The 23,185-nt window shown below is 42.9% G+C and overlaps 1 protein-coding gene across 1 annotated transcript in view; it reads left to right on the forward strand.

Annotated features, from left to right (window-relative positions):
• LOC121920410 (heparan sulfate glucosamine 3-O-sulfotransferase 3A1-like) overlaps nt 1-21,497 on the forward strand; it is a 99,181-nt gene extending 77,684 nt beyond the window's left edge. Inside the window, exon 2 of the mRNA XM_042447548.1 lies at nt 19,984-21,497. Coding sequence (XP_042303482.1) covers nt 19,984-20,602 — 619 coding nt within the window. The 3' untranslated portion in view covers nt 20,603-21,497. The remainder of the gene's footprint in view (nt 1-19,983) is intronic.
• Nucleotides 21,498-23,185: the final 1,688 nt, after the last annotated feature.

Raw genomic sequence — 23,185 nt, forward strand, 5'->3', positions numbered from 1 at the left:
CTCAGTCTTCTCAGAAAAGGAAAGGGACACTCAGCCTGATGGAGCAGAGGACACAATAGGAATAGGAGAAATACAGCACAGAATAAGTAAAGAGAAAGTACAGAAATGCCTGGTAATCTAAATGAATTTAAGTCTCCAGAACCAGATGAACTACATCCAAGGGTATTAAACGAACTAGTAAATAATCTCAAAGCCATTGGTATTAATCTTTGAGAACTCCTGGAGAACAGAAGTCCCAACAGACTGGAGGAGGACAAACATTGTCCCCATATTCAAAAAGGGGGGAAAGGATCCCAATAATTATTGCCCAGTTAGTCTGACATCAATACCAGAAAAGATTCTAGAGCAGATCCTTAAACAGAAAGACTGTGAACATTTAGAAGGAATGCCATAATCACAAAAAATCAACATGGGATTCTCAAAAACAAGTCATGCCAAACTAATTTGATCTGTTTTGCTCATATAATTACAAGCTTGATAGATGAAGAGAATGCTGTATACACAGCATATCTTGATTTCAGTAAGGCCTTTGACAAAGTGCCTTATGACATTCTTGCAAACAAGCTAGTAAAATGTTGGTTAGACAAGGCAACTCTTAAATGGATTTGTAATTGATTGACCAGTCGGACCCAAAGAGTGCTCAGCAATGGCTCGTCTTCATCCTGGAGAGAGGTGACTAGTGAGGCGCCACAGGGTTCTGTCCTGGGCCCAGTGCTATTCAACATCTTTGTCAAGTACTTGGATAAAAGAATAGAAGGCATGCTTATCAAATTTGCAGATGACACAAAATTAGGAGGAATAGCTAATAAATATCCCAGAGAACAGGATCAAAATTCAAAATGACCTTAATAGATTAGAAAGCTGGGCCAAAGCTAACAAAATTAATTTCAACAGGGAGAAATATAAAATACTGCACTTAGGATGGGAAAATGAAATGCATAGATATAGGATGGGGGACACCTGGCTTAATGAGACTACATGTGAAAGGGAGCTAGGAGCCCTAGCAGAGCACAAGTTGAACATGAGTCAACAGTGTTTTTGTGGCAGCTAAAAATCCAATGCAATTCTAGGCTACATCAATAGAAGAACAGTGTCTAGATCAAGGAAAGTAATAGTGCCACTCTATTCTGCTTTGGTCAAGCCTCACCTAGAATACTGTGCCCAGTTCTGGGCACCACAATTCAAAAAGAATATTGATAAGCTGGAGTGCATCCAAAGGAGGGTGACCAAAATGGTGAAGGGCCTGGAAACCATGCCTTTGGAGGAAAGATTTGGGGAGCTGGGTATGTTCTGTCAGGGATTTGAAGGGTTAAAACACAGCACACAGGGAAATGCTTGATGTGTGTGTGTTTGGCCATGAGCATTCAGCAGAGTGGCAAGGCTGATCAGCACAGCTGAAGCTCATTGGCTCAAGGACACTTCAGTGTCCAAGTGCACATAGCCATGGATGATGAAACATGTGTCTGAATTGCACAGGAGACACATGACATGGTTACACACCTGACCTCACTGGGTTTGGGAAACCACATGGTCTGGAGACTATATAAACCCAGGGGTTGCAAGGGATAGCTTGTGGGTTTGTAGAAGGAGTTGGATTGGTATGGTTTGGAGTTTTACAGATCTAGTTTTGTATAATAGCACTGTGAATAAAGAGCACTTTGGGAGACTTAGTTTCTCTGGTGGTTTATCAGATGAAGCTATAGCATCGGTTTGCTGTGTGTCCCCAGAGGTTCCTGCATTGCTTCAGTTCCTGGATGACATCCAGTTGCTGTCATCCCAACTTGGACTTTGGAGCCACGCTTCGGCTTCTGGAAATTTGCCAGCTCTGCTCCAAGGGTCTGATTTAAACCCAGGACTCGTTTGAGTTGCTGACAGTGGTTGTTGGACCCCAGCAGTTGCGCTAACATGTTCAACTTGGAAAAGAGATGGTTAAGAGGTGATATGATAGCCCTGTTTAAGGTGGAGATGCAGTAAGCTTGTTTTTTGATGATTGTGAGCTCCTGCATGGCAGGGGGTTGGACTGGATGGCCCTTGTGGTCTCTTCCAACTGTATGATTCTATGATTTTTAAAATCTTTCAGGGAGTACTTTCCCTTTACATTGTAGCTTCTCCAAATTGCCCACTTTTTCTCTGTGATGCGTATGTGTTTGTGTGTGTGCATATGAATTAGTGAAAGTATTATATTATCCTCACTTTTGAACATCTTTCTTTCTCTCATCTCTTTTTCCTCCTACCAACCCACATAGCTTCCCTTTGCTTAATTCCAAACTCTTGCTGCCTCGGAGGTTTGTTCATTTCAAATTAGTATCTCCTTATCCTAAAGCAATTGTGTTCTATTTTGCATGTACTGTTTACCATTTCTGAAGTTTTACCATAATTCCCCAGTGTAAATATGTAGTATATCTTGAGTGCTGTGTGTAGAGAGAGATCTTGCGGCACTTTTGAGACTAACTGAAAGAAAGAAGTTGGCAGCATGAGCTTTTGTAGGCTTAAGTCTACTTCCTCAGGTGCATTCGGTGGGTGAAAAGCCAGGGACAGACATATATAAACCATTGGTGTGAGAGAAGGTCAATTCAAATTCAAAATCCTTTGTGTATGGAAATGAAGCACCATACACAAGCTAGTTTCCAATTCCTTTGTTCACAAATGACAATTGTTAAAACTGGACTTGCCGCTTCATTTCCATACACAAAGGATTTTGAATATGAATTGACATTCTCTCACACCAGTAGCATATACTGATCTGTCCCTGGCTTTCAACTCCACCAAATGTATCTGAGGAAGTAGACTTAGGTCTATGAAACCTCACGCTGCCAACTTCTTTCTTTCAATTCATTTCAAAGGTGCTACAAGATTTCTCTACATACTGATTCTACACACTAACATGACTATATCTTTGAATTGAATGCTGTGTGTTCCCTAAAATTTCCCTTTTAGAAAGCTCCAATTGAATATGGTTTCTTGAGTCCAATTTGACAAGGTCACAAGATCCATGATGGGCATGTGTGCTCAGGCCATAAGATAATTCATTCAAGTAGTCTGAGGGTCTGTCTGGTAATGGGGTAGTGTTGGTGCTTACCTTATTTATGCAAAGTTATTGATAGTCTTTTTCTGATTTGATTTTGATTTTAACAGGAGAACAGAATTTCTGTGCTACTCAAAGCACCCCAAGACCCTGGCAGCCAGCTGAGCCTGACTAAAAGCTAGAATGAAACAAAGCTCTGTAAGAGGTACAGTCAGCCCTCTGGACTGCCCCATGGATATAAAAAAATGTGCAAACTCAAGTCTCCTTAAAACAATGGATGCCAATGTGCACATGGCCATAACAGCACACACCACCGTTGATTATTCTCCATGGATACTCCAATTGATGGCTAGCCCACCAATATGGAGGACCTACTATATCACTGGCATCCAGACAGAGACTATAGACTACATTGATGCAAATACTCTAGGAAGTGTAACTAGCTGCCAGTAATGGTTCCTTCAGTAGCAAGAGCATCATGGCTCTCTAGGTTCTGGTTGGATTCTATCAGTAGCCAGGGCCCTGCACTCCTCTGACCAGTGCTGAATCCTAGTTTTCCAATATGCGTGTATAGGTCTTCAAGTTGGCTATCAGCTTATGACAACCCAATGAATTTCACAAGATTTTCTCAGGCAAGGAATACTCAGATATAGAACATTATTTATTATTATTATTAATTTCATTTGTATGCTGCCTTTCTCCCAGAAGGGACCCAAGGTGTGCATAAATAATGTTAGGACTTCAAAGATGTTGGCTGCAATCAGGCTTTACACTCTGGCCTTTCTGGCAACAGTAAAGGAAGCACATGCATTTGGAAACTGAAGAAATGTTGTGAAAGAAAGAAAGGTTGTTTTAAGCTGCAGTGAACCACAATAACCTCGGTACCCCAGGTGTCCATATCAGAACTGAGAGTAGTATTTTTAATGTAATCATTTCCTTGTTTGTTTTTTTGTGGGTTTTCCGGGCTATGTGGCCATGTTCTAGAAGATTTTCCTCCTGACATTTCACCAAGTTTTGCTTCTGTGATAAGACTTTCAAGCCTTTGGGATTTGGAAGCTTTTCTGGAGAGCTGCATGAATAAGTCAGTCTATAGGCTGAACCTTGTACCAGGCTTGTCATTGTACAAATAATTCTTTCTCTCTGTGTTTTTTCTAAAGCATTGGCTTCTGTTCTTTTCCCATTGTTTCCCTCGAAGATATTTAATGGCCCACATACCCTTTACAGGCCATGGCCAGGTCAATGGTAACAAAGCCAACAATAAGGATAAATGATTGTGTCAGTGTGAGAGAGTGTTCAGGGATGATTCTGCTATGAGGGACTGTGTGCCATGATATGCCACTCTTTGTTCTTTGCACCCAAGGGCATTTGCATGGAAACTGGATCCGTGCTGCTTACAAGCGTGCCTGCTGCTGCTCTTTTCTTCCTGACTTGGCATCCCAAGCCTATATCATTCAAGACACAATTGTCCATTCAGTAAATCACCATCAGCCATTGCAAAGTGAGGAACAGAAGGAAAGGAGGGAATTGGTACAGGAAAACTGCCACACCAGGTTCAGCAATAGCCCTAGCAGTCATTTTTCTCCCCGTCTCATAATCTTAGCTGAAAGATCATCTAGAGCACAGTCAAGTGGAACAGATTCCCATCTCTCACTCCACCCGTTTACAAAGCTGCCTGTGGAGGGAATGGAGACATCGTATGCTGGAAGAAATGAACATGAGATGATCCATTCATGTGATGCTTGGTTTGGAGGGATGTAATGGATTGAGAGGAAGGGGGCACTTCAATTTCAGTCAGGTAAGAGCTGAAGGACAGACATGCATATTGCCCTCATACTTTCACTGGACAGCAATTCACAGCCATAGGATTTTGTTTTATCAGGCCTGGAGATTAGGGCTCTGCAGAAATAATCCAGTTTGACACCACTTTAACTGCTAAGGTGCAGCACTATGGAATTCTTGGAACTGTCGTTTCCAAGAATTCCATAGTGCTGCACTCTGAGCTCTCTGACAGAGAACAATATAAATGTTTCATATACTACAGTTTCCACATTTTGATAAATGGATTATTTCTGCAGTGTGAATGAAGCCCAAGAGGCAGACCCCTCAATTCTGTTCATCCTGGGGCCTACCTAAAATGGCATGGAATTGGTCTTGATGGAGGACACCCTCAGGCCTGTATGCTATGAAACCAATTCCATCCATTTTTTTAAAAATTCCATGTCTTAACATTCCAAATATGAAGAAATGTGTAAATTCTGATAAATTCTTATTGAAATGAATTAAAACAGAATGCTTACTTGACCAGAGCACAAGATCCCTCATAGGAAATATACAGTTTCCTCTCCTTCCATGAAATCCATTTCAATTTGGATGAGAAACCATCAAGGTTGTGGTTATTGTTTACTAGATTTCACAGTGAAGCTTCAGGGTCTCCTAGCTTGACATTCAAACATTAAAGATCACAATGGACTTTTGGAACAATTGCCAGATGTCTCTGTGAAATTCCATATATGGCATACACGGGAGGGAGGAAGTGGAACGGGGGAAAGGAATAATACAGCACATTTAAAACTGTTCTTTTATAAACTTTCATAAATATAAATCCACTTGTTCATAAGCAGTACAGAATGATAATCAGGCCTTAAGATATAGAATCATAGAATTATAGAGTTGGAAGAGACCACAAGGGCCATCCAGTCCAACCCCCTGCCATGCAGGAAATCCAGATCAAAGCATCCCCGACAGATGGCCATCCAGCCTCCATTTGAAGACCTCCAAGGAGGGAGACTCCACTACACTCCGAGGAAGTGTGTTCCACTGTCGAACAGCCCTTACTGTCAGCAAGTTCCTCTTAATGTTCAGGTGGAATCTCTTTTCCTGCAGCTTGCATCCATTGCTCCAGGTCCCAGTCTCTGGAGCAGCAGAAAACAAGCTTGCTCCCTGCTCAATATGACATCCCTTCAAATATTTAAACAGGGCTATCATATCACCTCTTAACCTTCTTTTCTCCAGGCTAAACATCCCCAGCTCCCTAAGGCATTCTTCATAGGGCTTGGTTTCCAGACCCTTCACCATTTTAGTCGCCCTCCTTTGGACACGCTCCAGTTTCTCAATGTCCTTTTTGAATTCTGGTGCCCAGAACTGGACACAATATTCCAGGTGGGGCCTGACCAGAGCAGAATAGAGTGGCACTATTACTTCCCTTGATCTAGACACTATACTTCTATTGATGCAGCCTAAAATCGCATTGGCCTTGTTAGCTGCCGCATCGCACTGTTGACTCATGTTCAACTTGTGGTCTACTCGGACTCCTAGATCCCTTTCACATGTAGTCTCATTCAGCCAGGTATCCTCCATCCTATATCTGTGCATTTCATTTTTCCGCCCTAAGGGCAGTACCTTACATTTCTCCTTGTTGAAGTTCATTTTGTTAGCTGTGGCCCAGCTTTCTAGTCATAGAATCATAGAATCGTAGAGTTGGAAGAGACCACTAGGGCCATCCAGTCCAACCCCCTGCCATGCAGGAAATCCAGCATCCCTGACAGATGGCCATCCAGCCTCTGTTTAAAGACCTCCAAGGAAAGAGACTCTATCACCCTCCGAGGGAATGCATTCCACTGTCGAACAGCCCTTACTGTCAGGAAGTTCCTCCTAATGTTCAGGTGGAATCTCTTTTCCTGTAGCTTGCATCCATTGTTCCGGGTCCTGTTCTCTGGAGCAGCAGAAAACAAGCTTGCTCCCTCTTCAATATGACATCCTTTCAAATATTTAAACAGGGCTATCATATCACCTCTTAACCTTCTTTTCTCCAGGCTAAACATCCCCAGCTCCCTAAGTCGTTCCTCATAGGGCATGGTTTCCAGACCTTTCACCATTTTTTGTTGCCCTCATTTGGACACGCTCCAGTTTCTCAATGTCCTTTCTGAATTGTGGCGCCCAGAACTGGACACAATATTCTAGGTGGGGCCTGACCAGAGCAGAATACAGTGGCACTATTACTTCTCTTGATCTAGACACTATACTTCTATTGATGCAGCCTAAAATAGCATTGGCCTTTTTAGCTGCCGCATCACACTGTTCATTCATGTTCAACTTGTGGTCTACTTGAACTCCTAGATCCCTTTCTCACGTAGTTTCATTCAGCCAGGTGTCACCCATCCTATATCTGTGCATTTTATTTTTCCGCCCTAAGTGCAATACCTTACATTTCTCCATGTTGAATTTCATTTTGTTAGCTTTGCCCCAGCTTTCTAGTCTATTCAGGTCATTTTGAATCTTGATCCTGTCCTCTGGGGTATTAGCTATTCCCCCTAATTTGGTATCATCTGCAAATTTGATAAGTATGCTCCCAATTCTGTCATCCAGGTCATTGATAAAGATGTTGAATAGCACTTTGCCCAGGACAGAGCCCTGTGGGACCCCACTGGTCACTTCTCTCCAAGATGAAAAGGAGCCATTGTTGAGCACCCTTTGGGTTCGGCCGGTCAACCAATTACAGATCCATTTAACAGTTCCTTTATCTAGCCCACATTTTACAAGCTTGTTTGCAAGAATGTCATGGGAAACCTTGTCAAAGGCCTTAGTGAAATCAAGATATACTATATCCACAGCGTTCCCTTCATCTACCAAGCTGGTAATTTTATCAAAGAAAGAGACTAGGTTTGTCTGGCATGACTTGTTTCTCTGAAACCCATGTTGACTTTTTGTGATCATGGCATTGCCTTCTAGATGTTCACAGACTCTCTGTTTAATGATCTGCTCCAGAATCTTTCCTAGTACTGATGTCAGACTAACTGGACGATAATTGTTGGGACCCTCTTTTTTCGCCTTTTTGAAGATGGGGACAACGTTTGCCCTCTGCCAGTCTGCTGGGATCTCTCCTGTTTTCCAGGAGTTTTCAAAGATTATTGCCAATGGCTCCGATATTACATTTGCCAGTTCTTTTAATACCCTTGGATGGAGTTCATCTGGTCCCGGAGACTTAAATTCATTTAGATTAATAAGGTGTTCCTCTACTATCTCTTTACTTATTGTGTACTGAAATGCCCCTATCCTGTCCTCTGCTCCATTATCCTCAGGTTGAGCACCCTTTGTCTTTTCTGAGAAGACTGAGGCAAAGAAGGTGTTGAGTAATTTTGCCTTTTCTCTGTCTTCTGTTAGCATTTTTCCATCTTCTCCACGCAGTGGCCCTACCGTTTCCTTCTTCTTCCTTTTGCTGCGGACATATCCAAAAAAGCCCTTTTTATTGTTCTTAACCTCTCTAGCAAGCCTGAGTTCATTCTGTGCTTTAGCTTTTCTGACTTTACCCCTACACATGCCTGCTATTTCTTTGAATTCCTTTTTTGTGATTTCCCCCTTTTTCCATTTCTTATACATGTTCCGTTTCAAACTTAGCTCGGTTGAAAGTTCCTTAGTCATCCATCCTGGTTTCTTGAGACACCTCCCGTTTTTCTTTCTCACTGGAACTGTTTGAAATTGTGCCTTCAGTATCTCCCTTTTGAGAAAGTCCCATCCGTCCTGAACTCCTTTATCTTTTAGTATTTCTGACCATGGAATCGCCCTCAATACTTCTCTAAGTTTACTGAAATCCGCTCTCCTAAAGTCTAGGATGCGTGTCTGACTATGCCTGGCTTCTCCTTTCCACTGTATTACAAACTCCAGGAGAACATGGTCACTTCCACCTAATCATCCCACCACTTGCGCCCCATTAACCAAGTCATCCTTGTTGGTTAGGATCAGATCTAAAATAGCTGACCCCCTTGTTGCCTCTTCCACCTTTTGGACCATGAAATTGTCTTCCAGGCAAGTGAGGAATTTGCTAGGCCTTGAGGATTTTGCTGAGTTTGACTTCCAGCAAATATCAGGATAGTTGAAGTCGCCCATCACTACTACATCTATCTTTTCTGACTGTGTGGTCATCTGTTCTAGAAAGATATCATCCAATTCCTCAGTCTGACTTGGGGGTCTGTAGTAGACTCCCACCGTAACATCCTTGTTGTTTCCCTCCCCTTTAATTTTTACCCAGATGCCCTGCACCTGGCTTCCATGATTGATGTCCTGGATCTCTTCACAGGTGTAAATATCTTTGACATATAGTGCTATTCCTCCTCCTTTCCTGTTTGGCCTATTTCTCTTAAAAAGCTTATACCCCTCTATTTCTACATTCCAATCATGAGACTCATCCCACCAGGTTTCAGTGATGCCTATTATATCATATTTGCTTTGTTGTACTAGGAGTTCGAGTTCATCTTGCTTATTTCCCATGCTCTGTGCATTAGTGTAGAGACATCGCAGACCATGGTTCCCTTTTACTTGCTGCCTGTGCAAGATTTTTTGCCTTCCACTGTTGGGTCCTTGCACTTTTTTTCTTGTTTCCTCTATGTCAGTTTGACTATTTTCGCCATCCCTTTCGCCTTCCTTAATATTGTCTCCCTTCCCCTCGGAACTCAGTTTAAAGCCCTCCTGATCAAGTTCTTGAGACTGTTGGCAAAAACATTTCTTCCAACTGGCGTGAGATGCAACCCGTCTGTTGCAAGAAGTCCCTCCTCATGGAACCGCAGCCCATGATCGAAGAATCCAAATCCTTCTCAGCGGCACCATCTGCGAAGCCAGTTGTTCACATCTGCTATTTTCCTCTCCCTTCCTGGACCATGCCCTTCAACTGAAAGAAGAGACGAGATGACAACCTGTACATCCATTCCTTTCAGCTTCCTACCAAGCGCCTCGTAATCCCTTTTGATGATCTGAAGGCTGTGTCTTGCAGTATCATTAGTTCCCACGTGGACCAAAAGGAAGGGGTATTTGTCAGTAGGCTTGACCAGTCTTGTCAGCCTCTCTGTCACATCACGGATCTTTGCACCTGGAAGACAACACATTTATCTATTCAGGTCATTTTGAATTTTGATCCTGTCCTCTGGAATATTAGCTATTCCTCCTAATTTGGTGTCATCTGCAAATTTGATAAGTATTCCCCCAATTTTTTCCTCCAAGTCATTGATAAAAATGTTGAACAGTACTGGGCCCAGGACAGAGCCCTGTGGGACTCCACTGGTCATTTCTCTCCAGGATGAAAAGGTGCCATTGTTGAGCACTTTTTGGGTTCATCCGGTCAACCAATTACAAATCCACATAACAGTTGCCTTGTCTAGCCCACATTTTACAAGCTTGTTTGCAAGAATGTCATGGGGAACCCTGTCAAAGGCCTTACTGAAATCTATACTATATAAAGTGTATTTACACAGTTGGGGGAGTAGGATGGACTGTAATAAGATCCAGAAAGATACAAATCATGTCCCTTGCCCTGAATTTTCAAAGGTCTGTGTCAAAGGTCTGTGTCGGAACACCTGGGGGAAGGCGGGGAGAGGGGCGTGTCAGTGGCAGCGACACGTTCAAAGCCAGCCTGCCTGGTCTCCTCCCCTGTCCTGCCTCCGTTTTGCCTCCAAAGGACTGTTGCTGCCGCTGCTGTGGTTGCTGCCCTGTGGCTCCCTGGGTTTGGCTGGAAACCTGCGCAACTGCGCACCAACCCAGGGAAGCTGCCTTCGGACTTTCCATCTTCAGTGGGAAGGCATGAGAAGAGAGTCCCTTGCTAGCGTTACAGCAGTGGAGGGCGACTGTTGTGTTGTTCCTCTGCTGCTGCTTTCTATGGTGAGGGAGGGGGGAGGTTATGGATAGGGGAAATTCTCTGGTTGAGGAGGAGGCGGTGGTTGGTACGAGAGGGGCTTCTATTGGAGTAGTGTGGGGCAGGGGGAAGTATGGCGGTAGGAGAGTGGAAAGGCATTACAGGGGAAGGCGAGATCAATGTGTAATATCTATCTCTCCTTCCTTCCACTCTCCTAACCAAAGAGGCCTGAGGGTCAATCCAACCATACCACAAACCCTGTCTCTGCTCCTGTGCAATGCCAGGTCTGTGAAAAACAAGACCCACATAATATATGATCTGTTAGAAGACAAGAACTGCAACCTGGCTTGCATTACTGAGACCTGGCTTGGGCCTGGAGGAGAAGCTGTGTGGGTCGGGTTCTCAGTTAAGGACCAGACCAGGTTAGGGGGGGGGGGGGGGGGGAGTTGCCTTGATTCATAAGAACATCCTACCTTTAACCAGGAACCATGTTCGGCAAACCTCCTATATCGAGTGTATTTACCTGACCCTAAAGGCCAGAGACAGTTTGGGGATTCTGTTGGTCTACCGGCCACCCCGTGCGCTAACAGACTCCCTGGCTGAGCTGACACAGCTGGTCTCGGAGCTGTTGTTGGAGTCCCCTCGACTGCTTGTTCTGGGGGACCTCAACATCCCCTTCGTGGCCAGCCATAGTCCATCCGGTGCAGCTCGGGAGTTCATGGATACCATGACTGCCATGGGCCTGTCTCAACTGGTCATGGGTCCAACACATTCTGCTGGTAATACGCTTGATATGTTCTTTTGTATGGACATGGAAAGTCCGTGGGCGGAAGTAACAAATATTTCCGCCTTGTCATGAACGGACCATTTCCTGGTGGAGGCTAAAATCAAGGCTTCTACCCAGATCCCTCCCGGGGGTGGCGGACCTATTAGAATGGTCCACCCTCGAAGGCTGATGGAACCCAAAAGGTTCCAAGAAGCCCTAGAGGGATATATGGTTGGATGTGACGGTGATTCTGTTGATGCCCTGACTACCATCTGGGACACTGATCTCTCCAGGGCTATATACAGTATCGCTCCCAAGCGTCCTCTCAGGCCTGCTTCCAAAAAACAGCCCTGGTACACGGAAGATCTCCGGGCAAGGAAGCGGGTCCTACAACGACTAGAGCGTAAATGGCGGAGACACCAGAACTTAGCCAAGGCACTCCTGGCCTCTCTTTTGGAGGACTATGGAGTGGCGATAGACGCAGCAAAGAACTCGTTCTATGCTGCGCGTATCTTGTCCGCGGAGTCGCGTCCAGCAGAGCTGTTCAGGGTAGTGAGGGAGCTTACTCAGCTCCCCTCCTCCCTGAACCCTATTTTGGAACCATCCAAGGCCTGCTGCGACCAATTTAACAACTTCTTCGCGGATAAAACCTCTCGGATAAGAGCTAATCTCGACGCCATTATTGGGTCAGAAACCAGAGTAGAGGTCTCCAGAGCTTCAGTGGACTCAATTGTACTGGATCACTTTGAGCCTGTAAATACCGAGGATGTGGACAAGATCCTTAGAAGTGTTAGGAAGACAACTTGCTCTCTCGATCCCTGTCCCTCGTGGCTAGCGGCTCAGGGGGGAGCGGTTGTAACAACCATGTTACACCAAATAATTAATACATCACTCAGGGATGGGCAATTTCCATCCAGCTTAAAATTGGCCATTGTAAAACCGCTGATCAAAAAGCCCTCCCTTGACCCCCTGTTGCATAATAATTATCGGCCTGTTTCGCTATTGCCTTTTCTGGGGAAGGTGATCTAGAGGGCGGTTGCAATCCAGCTTCAATCAATCTTGGATGATACTGATTATCTGGACCCATTTCAAACCAGGTTTTGGGCGGGCTATGGAGTTGAGACTGCCATGGTCGCCTTGGTCGATGATCTTCATCTGGGCATCGACAGGGGTAGCGTGTCTCTGTTGGTGCTCTTGGACATCTCAGCGGCTTTCGATACCATTGACCATGGTATCCTTCTGGAACGCCTGAGGGAGTTAGGAATCGGGGGCACTGCACTCCAGTGGTTCCGTTCCTACCTCTCGGGTAGATTCCAGATGGTGCAGCTGAGGGCCCTTACATAGAGTGTCCCTCAAGAAGCCATTCTGTCTCCCATACTGGCCCTTGTAATATTGTATCCTGAATAGATGTAGGACAGAGTTGGCATCTGGGTTTATCTTTTTTTTTTTCTGTACTGCCATGTTCTGCATCCTGTTGTGAGTACTGTAGTTGTTCAAGATCTGGAGGCTGTCTGGATGCAAATAAAAGCATGTATGTATGTTATGACTTAGCAAACCAGCTAACAAGGATAGATGACTCTGATTATGCTACAGCTCACAGCTAAAAGCTCTTTAATCTTTCCACACTGCCTGAAACACTAGGTCTGAGGCATGTTTTTGTGAAATGCTGATGCACATCATTATGAAGAATACACATCAACATATATTCTTGGTTCTCAAACTGCAAGTGTTGAGTGTTCCTAAGCTTCCATAGGGGCATTACACTCTTCAGTACAACTCTTCACTACCATGGTTGTAGTACCAGCTGCACAAGGCTTAGGACTGAAGATGTCCTGCTCTCTGAATTTAATATGTACATCTAAAGTGAAGCTGCCATCTACTAAGTAATTAAACAGAGTTCACTAAAACAAAAATAGCATGAGAACATTTATTTTGGCAAAAGTCCTTTTGAAATTGTGTTTGCAAAATATTTATGTGGTTCTGATCTCTTTGGTGGCTTCTTTTCAATAAAATAGGGGCCACCCATCTATAAGACATTATAAGCTCCCATGTATGTCCGTGAAAGATGCTTTTGTCATTAACTAATCTCTCCAAAGCTAGGTCAGGACATTCTTAGTGGCTTCTGACATGCAGTTGGTGGTTTAAGCCTACCAAATTCTTTTCATCTCCTAATTTTAAATAAGACCATTGTGCCATGGAGATGCCAACTAAACATTCATTTCTTTATGTGTTTGCTTTGCTTGGGTAGCTTTGCAGTAGTTCCTCTATGAAAAAAATCATTCATGCTAGATATGGTTATATCTGATTATATTGTGATTCATCTGTAGAAATCCTTATTTGCTGTTTTGGGACTGGATTTTGGCTGAACCTTCAGCATTACTTTTTAAGAAAGAAAGTCCACAAATGTCCTTCTTATAAATTAGATAATTCTAGAATTACCCATTCTCTCCTGATAATTATTACCTTCCTTCAAATGTTTAAACAGTAAAGAACAGAAATTTCTGGGGCATGTTCTTATGCCAGGGAATTATTGGCCATCCAGATGTCTTCAACAGCCAGAAGTCTCACTCAGTATAGCCCATGTTAAGATATACTGTAATAGGAACTGAAGTACAAAACATCCCAGAGACCAGATTTTTTCGTACTTTATGAAGACTTCACTGTAGCTTCTGTCTGCATAATCATACACTGAGTCACACAATGAGGTTTAAATACATGAAAGCCACTCAGAGAGAACAGTTTAATGAAGTGTCACATTGTTGACAACAAAAATAATGCAGTGTGCATCACAATTCTGAAGTTCTGAATCGTTTGTGTTAACTGCTCTTTCTTCCAATCTTTACAACATCTTATGTTCCCCTATGTCAGATCCCTAAAACAACAGTTGTTCTGCCTCCTCTGTCCACTTGGACTGTTTTAAAACTCCAAAAATGATTCCCATCTTTCACCAGTACAGGGAAGTGGGTGGGTCTAGGATTGAATTTGCTTAAATCCCCATCCAAGTATGAAGGTCACTAAGGGGCAGTACAGACCAGCACTTTGTTCCGGCCTGTACACACAGTAAGGGCTGAGCATTCACACTCTCAAAACCCTTATTGTGCCGCCTGGTCACCATCATGGCATGCGCCCAGCGATACAGTGCGCACCATGATGACGCATGCTGGGTGCAGCACCCAAACAGTGCTATATGGAAGAGGCATCATGACACCACAGCACAACGCTTTTGGGGGCTTCTTTTTGCTCCTTCCAGAGGCTGCAGCATGTGGTTGCTGTGGCCTCCATCCGAGGCTCAAAGGGGCGGCATTGAGCCCTCTGTGTCAGTGTCCCTTTCCCAGTCTACACCAGGGTTTCCACTCCCATTATTGCAACATCTGTTGAAACTAGAAATCCCAGCCTGTAATTAATAGTTGCTAGTTTACATGTCTCTGTAGGAGATTACACATGCTTGTAGTCATGTTACTTCCTGTTTGTTGGTCTTAGCCACACACTCTCTCTCCTCCATGTTAGAAAACCACATGCTGCAAAGCCTCTCAGCATGAGATGTTATAGAACTTTACTATTCATAAATAAAGCTGCTTGATATGTTTTCACAAAGAAACCTGTACTCTGCTAGACTCTGCATATGGATAGTAGTAGTATAGGACTGGTTGTTGCTCACTTTCTGCTCAAGCATACCAATTACCCTGCTTGAGTGTTATGGTACTATCTTTCACATTCCGTAACAAAATCTGACTCACTCAGCCACACAAATTGTGATACACCTACAGTTCTAACTGTATTTCAGTATTTTGCAGATCCAATTTAGGATAGTATTTTTCTTTGCTATGTTGTCCCTGTAATATTGACCAAAGTGTGGAGAAGTAGTAAACTGCTGTAGCCATATCCTTAAGAGTGGTGTCAGCATGCAAAGCAAATCAGGGCAGGAGAGGCAATTTTAAACACACACACACAGGATGCCAAGCAAGAGAACAATTTTATTTATTTATGTTTGGACAATATTTTCCAGGATCCCTTGGCCAATAGCCATGCTGGCTGGAAGATTCTGGGAGCTGTAGCCAAAAACAAAACAAAAACATCATTTTTTTCTGGGGTGTGTGTGCTAAAGTGCACTGTTGAGAAAGAGAGAGACAAAGCAAGAAAACCCTCACCATTAATGGCTCATGCTTCTCCCAGATTGCAGCAAATGTAAAGAAGGTATTGGAAAGATAAGATAGAAGAGGCAGGTGTTTGGTTAGAGAGGTCAGCAGCCACACCAGCTCCCCATAGCACTAGGGCATGAGAGGAGGGAGAGGCATTTTGCATTGGGACATTAATGTGCAACAGAACCCACATGAGAAATGGTAATGTTTTTAAGAAGACTTTTCAGATAAAGAATGATAGAACTCTACACTGTTATAGTTCTATTATTCTACTTTTACTGCTGTGTCTGCCTCCTGTGGAACCCTGGGATTTGCAGCCTAGGGAGGGGCATTTAGATTGTTAGCCAGAAAACTCATTATTTACATCATTTATATATTTTACTTAACTTCATTTATATGCCACCTTTCTTCCAAAAACAGCCTCACTAAACTAGAAACCCCACAATTCCACAGGGTGCAACCATGGCAGTGAAAATGGAATAACAGTGCTATAACAATGTAGTGTAGGGTTGACCAAAGTCATGAACAGCTTGTGGCTGTCCGTGACAGTGAGGTAGGCAATCCACTCCTGCTTTTAGTCTGAACGTAAAATCTTCTACCACCAAATAGTTGGGCCGTATTGCGAATAGTTTCACGGCCTTGGAAAGCTCCCTTAAAGTTTAGGCTAAAACCAGTAGTGGATTCCCCATCTCACTGATATGGAAGCCATCAACATCCACTACACGCACACCAGCAAAGCAGTACCTGGGCTGAACAACATTTAAAAAATGGCTGAAGTTAGAAAGGTGTCTCTTACAACCACCATCTGCTACTTATGCAGTGAAAGCTTTATGTGCCATCATGTGACACACAATTGTGTTGCAAACTGATAAAATGCAGTCTTGAAAGCACTGCTCCTACTACTGCAGCATATTCATAAATCTTATAACTACAGAGGACATTGCAAGGGATGTACACACTGATATATGTCCCCGGTAAAGCAATTATGTTGTCCAAAACAGCAATACAGTCAGCCCTCTGTAGCCACAGATTCCTTATCAATGAATTCAACAATCCACAGCTTGAAAATATTTTAGTATATATATAAAATCTAAAAGCAAACCTTGATTTTCTGCTATTTTGTATAAGAGATACCATTTCACTACACCATTGTATTTAATGGGATTTGAGCATCCTCAGATTTTGGTATCCATAAGAGGGCCATGGAACAAAACCCAGTGGGTAGCAAGGGCCCACTGTAACAAAAAACAAAACAGAACCACCAGGGCCTGCAATACAAACACTGCATAGGCTGGAATCTCATTCTTTTGCTTCTTCCCAGTGTTTTTTTTTTTAATCTCCCTAGAAATCTAGCAGAAAACTAACAGTCTAAACCCAACTCTTTCTCCTTGATGGATAGTTTGAACTTTCAGGGGACACTGAAAAACTGTCAGCTCTCTCAACCTAAAGTAGTACTGTACAGTACTTCTTTAGTGACACCACAGAACTCTACAGGTTGAGTCTCTCTTATCCAAAATGCTTGGGACCAGGTTTTGCATTTTGGATTTTTCTTCCAGATTTTGGAATATTTGCATATTCCATAGCAAGTTAAAACATGACATTCACTTATGTATCATATAAACATTATAAACATAGCCTGAAGGTAATTCTGTACATAATATTTTTTAAATAATTTTGTGCATGAAACAAAGTTTGTGTACATTGAACCATCAGAAAGCAAAGGTATAACTATGTCAGTCACCTATGCTGAGAATTTTGGAGTTTGAACTATTTTGGATTCTGGAATTCTGGATAAGGGGTAATCAATTTATACCATGTGATTCGCCTGCAAGTATAAACCCATATTATTTAGTATCCTTGTCTCTGGGTGATCATAGAATCATAGCGTTGGAAGAGAGCACAAAGGCCATCTAGTCCAACCCCCTGCCATGCAGGAACTCACAAGCAAGTTGATGATGAAATTGAAGTTTTAGTATGACTGCCTTGGAAGAAGGGAAAGATTCAAATAAATAATTTCTTTTCAAGGCTAAAAAAATAACATTTCCTTCAGGTTTATTTCCTAAGACTTACTCTGTAGCTCTTCACACTTCTCCTCAGATCCTCTCTGTTTTGTCAATAACTTTTTTGAAATGTGTAATTTAAACAAAAAAATTCAAATGAAGTCTTTACCAGCACAATACTAATATATTAATATTATTCATATTTTGCTGGTCCATCTCCAAGTTTGTCCCAGATCAACAAATTCAGTTCCGTAGAGGCTACTCTGCAGGACAAACACAATTTCATGGTGACTTGCCTCTGTTGCATAAATAATGCAGTTGAATAGCCAGAGTGTGATTCAGAAATAACTACGGAAGTAATTGATGTAAACATTAAATTAGCCATTAATATCTTATTGGTTCACCTTTACTGCGTATCTTGCTCTCTCAACAGGGCTGACAAGAAGGCCCAGTATTAATTTCGTGGTCTAGTGATCTAAAACTTGTCTCAGAGCCTATGTTATATATGTTTTTGTATATAGGAAGGTGCAGCCTCAAATCCTATTTCATTTGATGAGACCAGGAAAAACAGGTACTAGCTGCACTCACACATAAGGCTATCAGAGTAAAAACTGGTGAGAGCTCCTGTAGCTTTAATTGTTATGCATAAAAGGGCATTTCAGCAGAACTAGATAACAAACAATACACACTGAAATTCCTTCCTTTATTAAAGGTACAGGAGCCCTCTCCAGTTTTCACTCCACTAATCCTGTGTGACAAGAGATTGACATACACACACCCCAAGCATTTGATACACAGCAAAATGTCCGTAAATTGCATACTAAATACTTTAGGATTCCATCTGTTGGCTGGCACCCACTCTTTCCACTCTCAGGTCCATATTTGTTCTTGGCAAATTAGGCAAGTAGCACGTGAGGCCAGCCAAAAGAAAGCGTACCTCAAGTTTCATAGTCTCTGATCTCATGGGAACCTGAAACTCTCATGAGCAGTTGTAAGGGTTTCATATAGGAGTGCCTCGCATGTATTGCCAGCTTTAACCTGGCCTAGCAACATCCTTCTATTTGAAAAACCTGACAATTCTAGCCAGGTTTCCCCCACAGAATCTGTGGCCTGTAATCCCCCCACTCTAGTGGCCAGAACATGCTTTTGGCACTCTTGCTTCCCAATGTTATTAAAGGACTACAGCTTTCATTATGCTGACTCTTGGCTTTTGTGGCAAAGGCGGAAAGGAGCTGCAAAGTAACAACATCAGAGAACCGAGTCTGATACATCCTCCCACTCTCATTATAGACACAGACGGGAGAAATTGTTCTGCCTTCCAACCTCTAGCATATACTATGACCTGAAATAGAACTCCTTCCCAAAGGGTATGTCTTTCTCTTAAGACATACTCTCTCTCAACAGAACTCAGAAAATACTCTAGAGGAAAAGATTTTAAAAGACAAGGCTCCATGCTGCATAGTTTCAAGGGAAGTGTTTGTTTATCCTGGAGGCTTCTCATACATTGGAGTGTTGTTTTTTCTGTCTCTGACCTTGCAGTTTCTGATACTGTGCAGTGTTAAAATAAGAATGCAAGATTCCTTTGTTGTGCGATGGGTTAGGGCTATAGTCTGGAACATTTTAATTAATATATAAGAAGAACATAAGAGGCGCACTGCTAAATCAGGTCACTCCCTGTTTGTTCATACTGTAGTAAGCATCTGGTATTCAGAATTATACAGCCACTGGACATGGGGACATCCTGGACATTCGTGGATTATCCAATCAAACTGTAAGGGTTATAACACACCAGCTGCCCCCTCCACATATGTGTTGGTGTAAATGGGTGTCCAAGATAAATGAGAACCTAAAAGATATAAATAAGAGTCTGTGGATTAAAGAAATTATGAGGAGAAAAAAGCATGGTTGTAATGCGCTTGTTGGAAACAGCAAATATAGCTCACATAAATAAGGGCAACAATTGAAGAACTCTGTGCTTTTTTTTCAAATTCTTCTCCATACCTAAGATCCCACATTTATGTGTCCCCCTACCTATTCTGCTGTCCCAAATGCTAAAATTCTGATAGTCAAGTCAATTCTGATAGTTAAGTCAATGACTGATTGTCAAGTCAATTCTCTCCCAGACATAAGGTTACAATACAGTGGTACCTCGGGATACGAAATACCCAGGTTACGAAATTTTTGGGATACGAAAAAATCCCATAGGGAATCATTATTCCGGGTTACGAATGTTTTTTCGGGTTACGAAAAAACTTTTGGTGCTTTTTTCGGCTTTTTCGCACGGAATCGCGGCTTTTCCCCATTAGCGCCTATGGCAATTCGGCTTACGAAGGCTTTTCGGGTTACGAAAGCGGCCGCGGAACGAATTAATTTCGTAACCCGAGGCACCACTGTACTGCAGAAGTAATTTATTTCTCTTCTCATTTTTATATTAGGGAATTGATGCCAAGGACTCTTGATGGGCAGATCACCATGGAAAAAACGCCCAGCTACTTTGTCACGAAGGAAGCACCTGCCCGTATCTCTGCCATGTCGAAGGACACCAAACTCATTGTGGTGGTGAGAGATCCGGTCACCAGAGCCATTTCTGACTACACGCAGACGCTGTCCAAGAAGCCTGATATCCCCACCTTTGAGAGTCTGACTTTCAAAAACAGGACTACAGGCCTTATTGATACCTCTTGGAGTGCCATCCAGATTGGCATTTACGCCAAACATCTGGAAAACTGGCTCCTGTATTTTCCCATTGGGCAAATCCTCTTTGTCAGTGGGGAGAGACTGATCAGTGACCCAGCTGGTGAGTTGGGCCGCGTCCAGGACTTTCTGGGCCTCAAGAGAATCATCACGGACAAACACTTCTACTTCAACAAGACCAAGGGTTTCCCTTGCCTGAAAAAGGCAGAAGGCAGCAGCAAACCTCACTGCCTGGGCAAAACAAAAGGGCGGACCCACCCCAGCATCGACCAGAAGGTGGTGCAGCGGCTGAGGGAGTTCTACAGGCCCTTCAACATGAAGTTCTACCAGATGACTGGGCATAACTTTGGCTGGGACTGAGGCTGGAATATTATAATTTAAACAAATAAAAAGAGGAAAAAATCTATATTTTTGTACATATCAACAGAGAGGGGAAGTTAATATTTGAGCAAATGTTTGGTGGCCCCAATTATTATTTCATTTGGAAGCAAATATTACAGTTTTCTATTTTACTTGTTTTAATTGTTCAGGATTTATTAGTATCCAATTCAGAAGACTCTCAGTTGAGGTCTGGCTGATGAGACCAGTATGTGGCCTAGATAAATATATTTCCAGTTTTCTATGTCATCTTTCTTTTATTTTCTCTTTTAAAAAAAAGTCATTCAGAGCCATCCCTCTGTTAATCCCAAAGTCAGTGGCCAGACTTCTTTAAACATGGCACAGGGGTTGATCATATTGGGGCTGTACATACCGGCAGGGAAAGGCCACCTCTCTTTGCTGTGCCGCATTGCCGGAACAACCAAACAGGGCGGCAACACAGCGCAGCAAAAAAGGAGACACCCTTATGATGCCGCTTCCGCCTAGAGTCATGAGGATGCACTATGTGAACGGGCCACAGCCTTGTGACAAGGGCGCTGATATTAGGGCTCGACACATATAGATGCTGTGCTGTAGCAAGTCCTAATTTTGGCATCAGGGCGTCACAAAGCATCCATGTGTACCGCTCCATTATTGACCAAAATAATTAGAACTGGAAAGGTCCCCCCCCTCAATGAGTCTCATGATATAAATTAAGTGAACACCTATCTGGTTGGCTGATATTGGAGAGTTCTGTATTCAGGTGTAACCCATCTGATCTCCTCATGACTTAAAAAAGCCACTGTAGTATAACTTTATTATTATTAACCTTTATTTATGAAGCGCTGTAAATTTACACAGCGCTGTACATGCAATCTTTTTAGTTAGACGGATCCCTGCCCTCGGGCTTACAATCTAAAAAGACATGACACAGAAGGAGAAGGGAGTGGTGGAGGGAAAGGGTAAGAGGTCCAGCAGTTCCTCTCTACCTCCGAGGCCTGGACCAAGGCAGATGGACTGGAGGGAGGGCTTGGCTTCATAATGGATGGTTAATCATTTTCCAGGGAAAATAACATACTCTCAAGTAGGATAATGCATATACAGTACATAGCAATACAGGAAATGGTTTGATAAACAGGCACCAAAAGAACATCAAATAGTAAGTGACAATTATGCAATGCCTGGGAAGGCTTCTCTGAACAGGATGGTTTTCAACTGCGTTTTGAAGCTGGTTAAAGAAGTGATGGCTCTTGCTTGTGGGGGAAGAAGGTTCCAGGAGTGACCCTCTAATTTGTGCCTGGATTTTACTCAACACAATCAGGAATGGAAGAGGAATTGAGAGGGGGGTGCTTTTTGAAACTATGGGTGAATCTACACTGTAGAAATAATGCAGTTCGACACCACTATAAGTGTTGTAGCTCCATCCTGTGGAATCCTGGAATTTGTACCTTTAAAGGGTGCTGGTGAAGCTACCAATACCAAAATCCTGTAGGATTGAGCCATGGCAGTAAAACGTGATGTCAAACTGCATTATTTATACAGTGTAGCTGCACCCCATGACTCCCAGAATCCTCAAGCCAGCATGAACAGAAAGTTTCCCTCTAGTTCCACTGCAGAGGCATCATTTCCTAAGGTGTCTAATACTGCTTCTTTGTTTGTACTACTTAAAGCTGAAGTACACCCTTGGGATTGTATCATTAGGCATTAACTGAAGAGTGGTGTGAGGCCTTGTCCAAACACATGACTCCAAACCTTTGTGTTTTCTCAAAGAAGATCCAATATCCAGGGCTAATTAAGATAAAGTATCTTCATTATAGTTTGAAAGGGTTTTCAAAGCCTGCTTCCTCAACCCCCAGCTCACCCACCTGTTGTCTCCATAAAGCCTTATATTAGCTCAGATTTCTCTACGCAGAGCCCAGTGACAGCTGGGCTGAGCTGAAGAGTCAACAATAGGGAAAAGTAAGAGGAAAAGTAAGTCATTTTCCTTGTCATCTCCCCCACTTAAGTCCGAAAGGTTGCAAGGTCACCACTCGCTACCTTCACCCAATCCGCTCAGCCTCCTGTCTCAACTCAGAATGTTCTATCTAGCCTTAAGCCCTTTTCTGGCAGGGTTTTGTGCCATAAAACATCTGGGTAAACATGTTAAAATCACCCAAACAAAGAGAAGGGAAAGTATCTAATAGGTCACTTGAGAATGGAACATATGACAAAGCTGGCTTGCTGCAGCTCACAATAACTCTCCTGTCAGAGGTCCATCAAGGAGTTTGATTCAGCCAAAATACTGTGTAATCTCCTATGGGAAAGACTGTTCAGTGACTCCAAGAGGCAAAAGAACCACAGCGGCAGGGGTTATGTTATGCTCCTTCCCTCTCTCCAACTCTCTCTTTTTTCAGATGAAGGATTCTATTATGTACCCTGAAACTAGGGATGGAAAGAGTACTTGCAAATTTTCTTTTTTAAAAAAGTGCTGTAAGATTTTTCAGATTCCAGGAATTTTTTCCCTAGAATCTCATTTGTATAAAAACATGTATTAAATATGTTTCAACCCCCCCCCCAAAAAAAAGCCTAAATTAAAAATAAACCTTA

This window comes from Sceloporus undulatus, chromosome 2 (genome assembly GCF_019175285.1).
Source record: "Sceloporus undulatus isolate JIND9_A2432 ecotype Alabama chromosome 2, SceUnd_v1.1, whole genome shotgun sequence".
Taxonomy (NCBI): Eukaryota; Metazoa; Chordata; class Lepidosauria; order Squamata; family Phrynosomatidae; genus Sceloporus; species Sceloporus undulatus.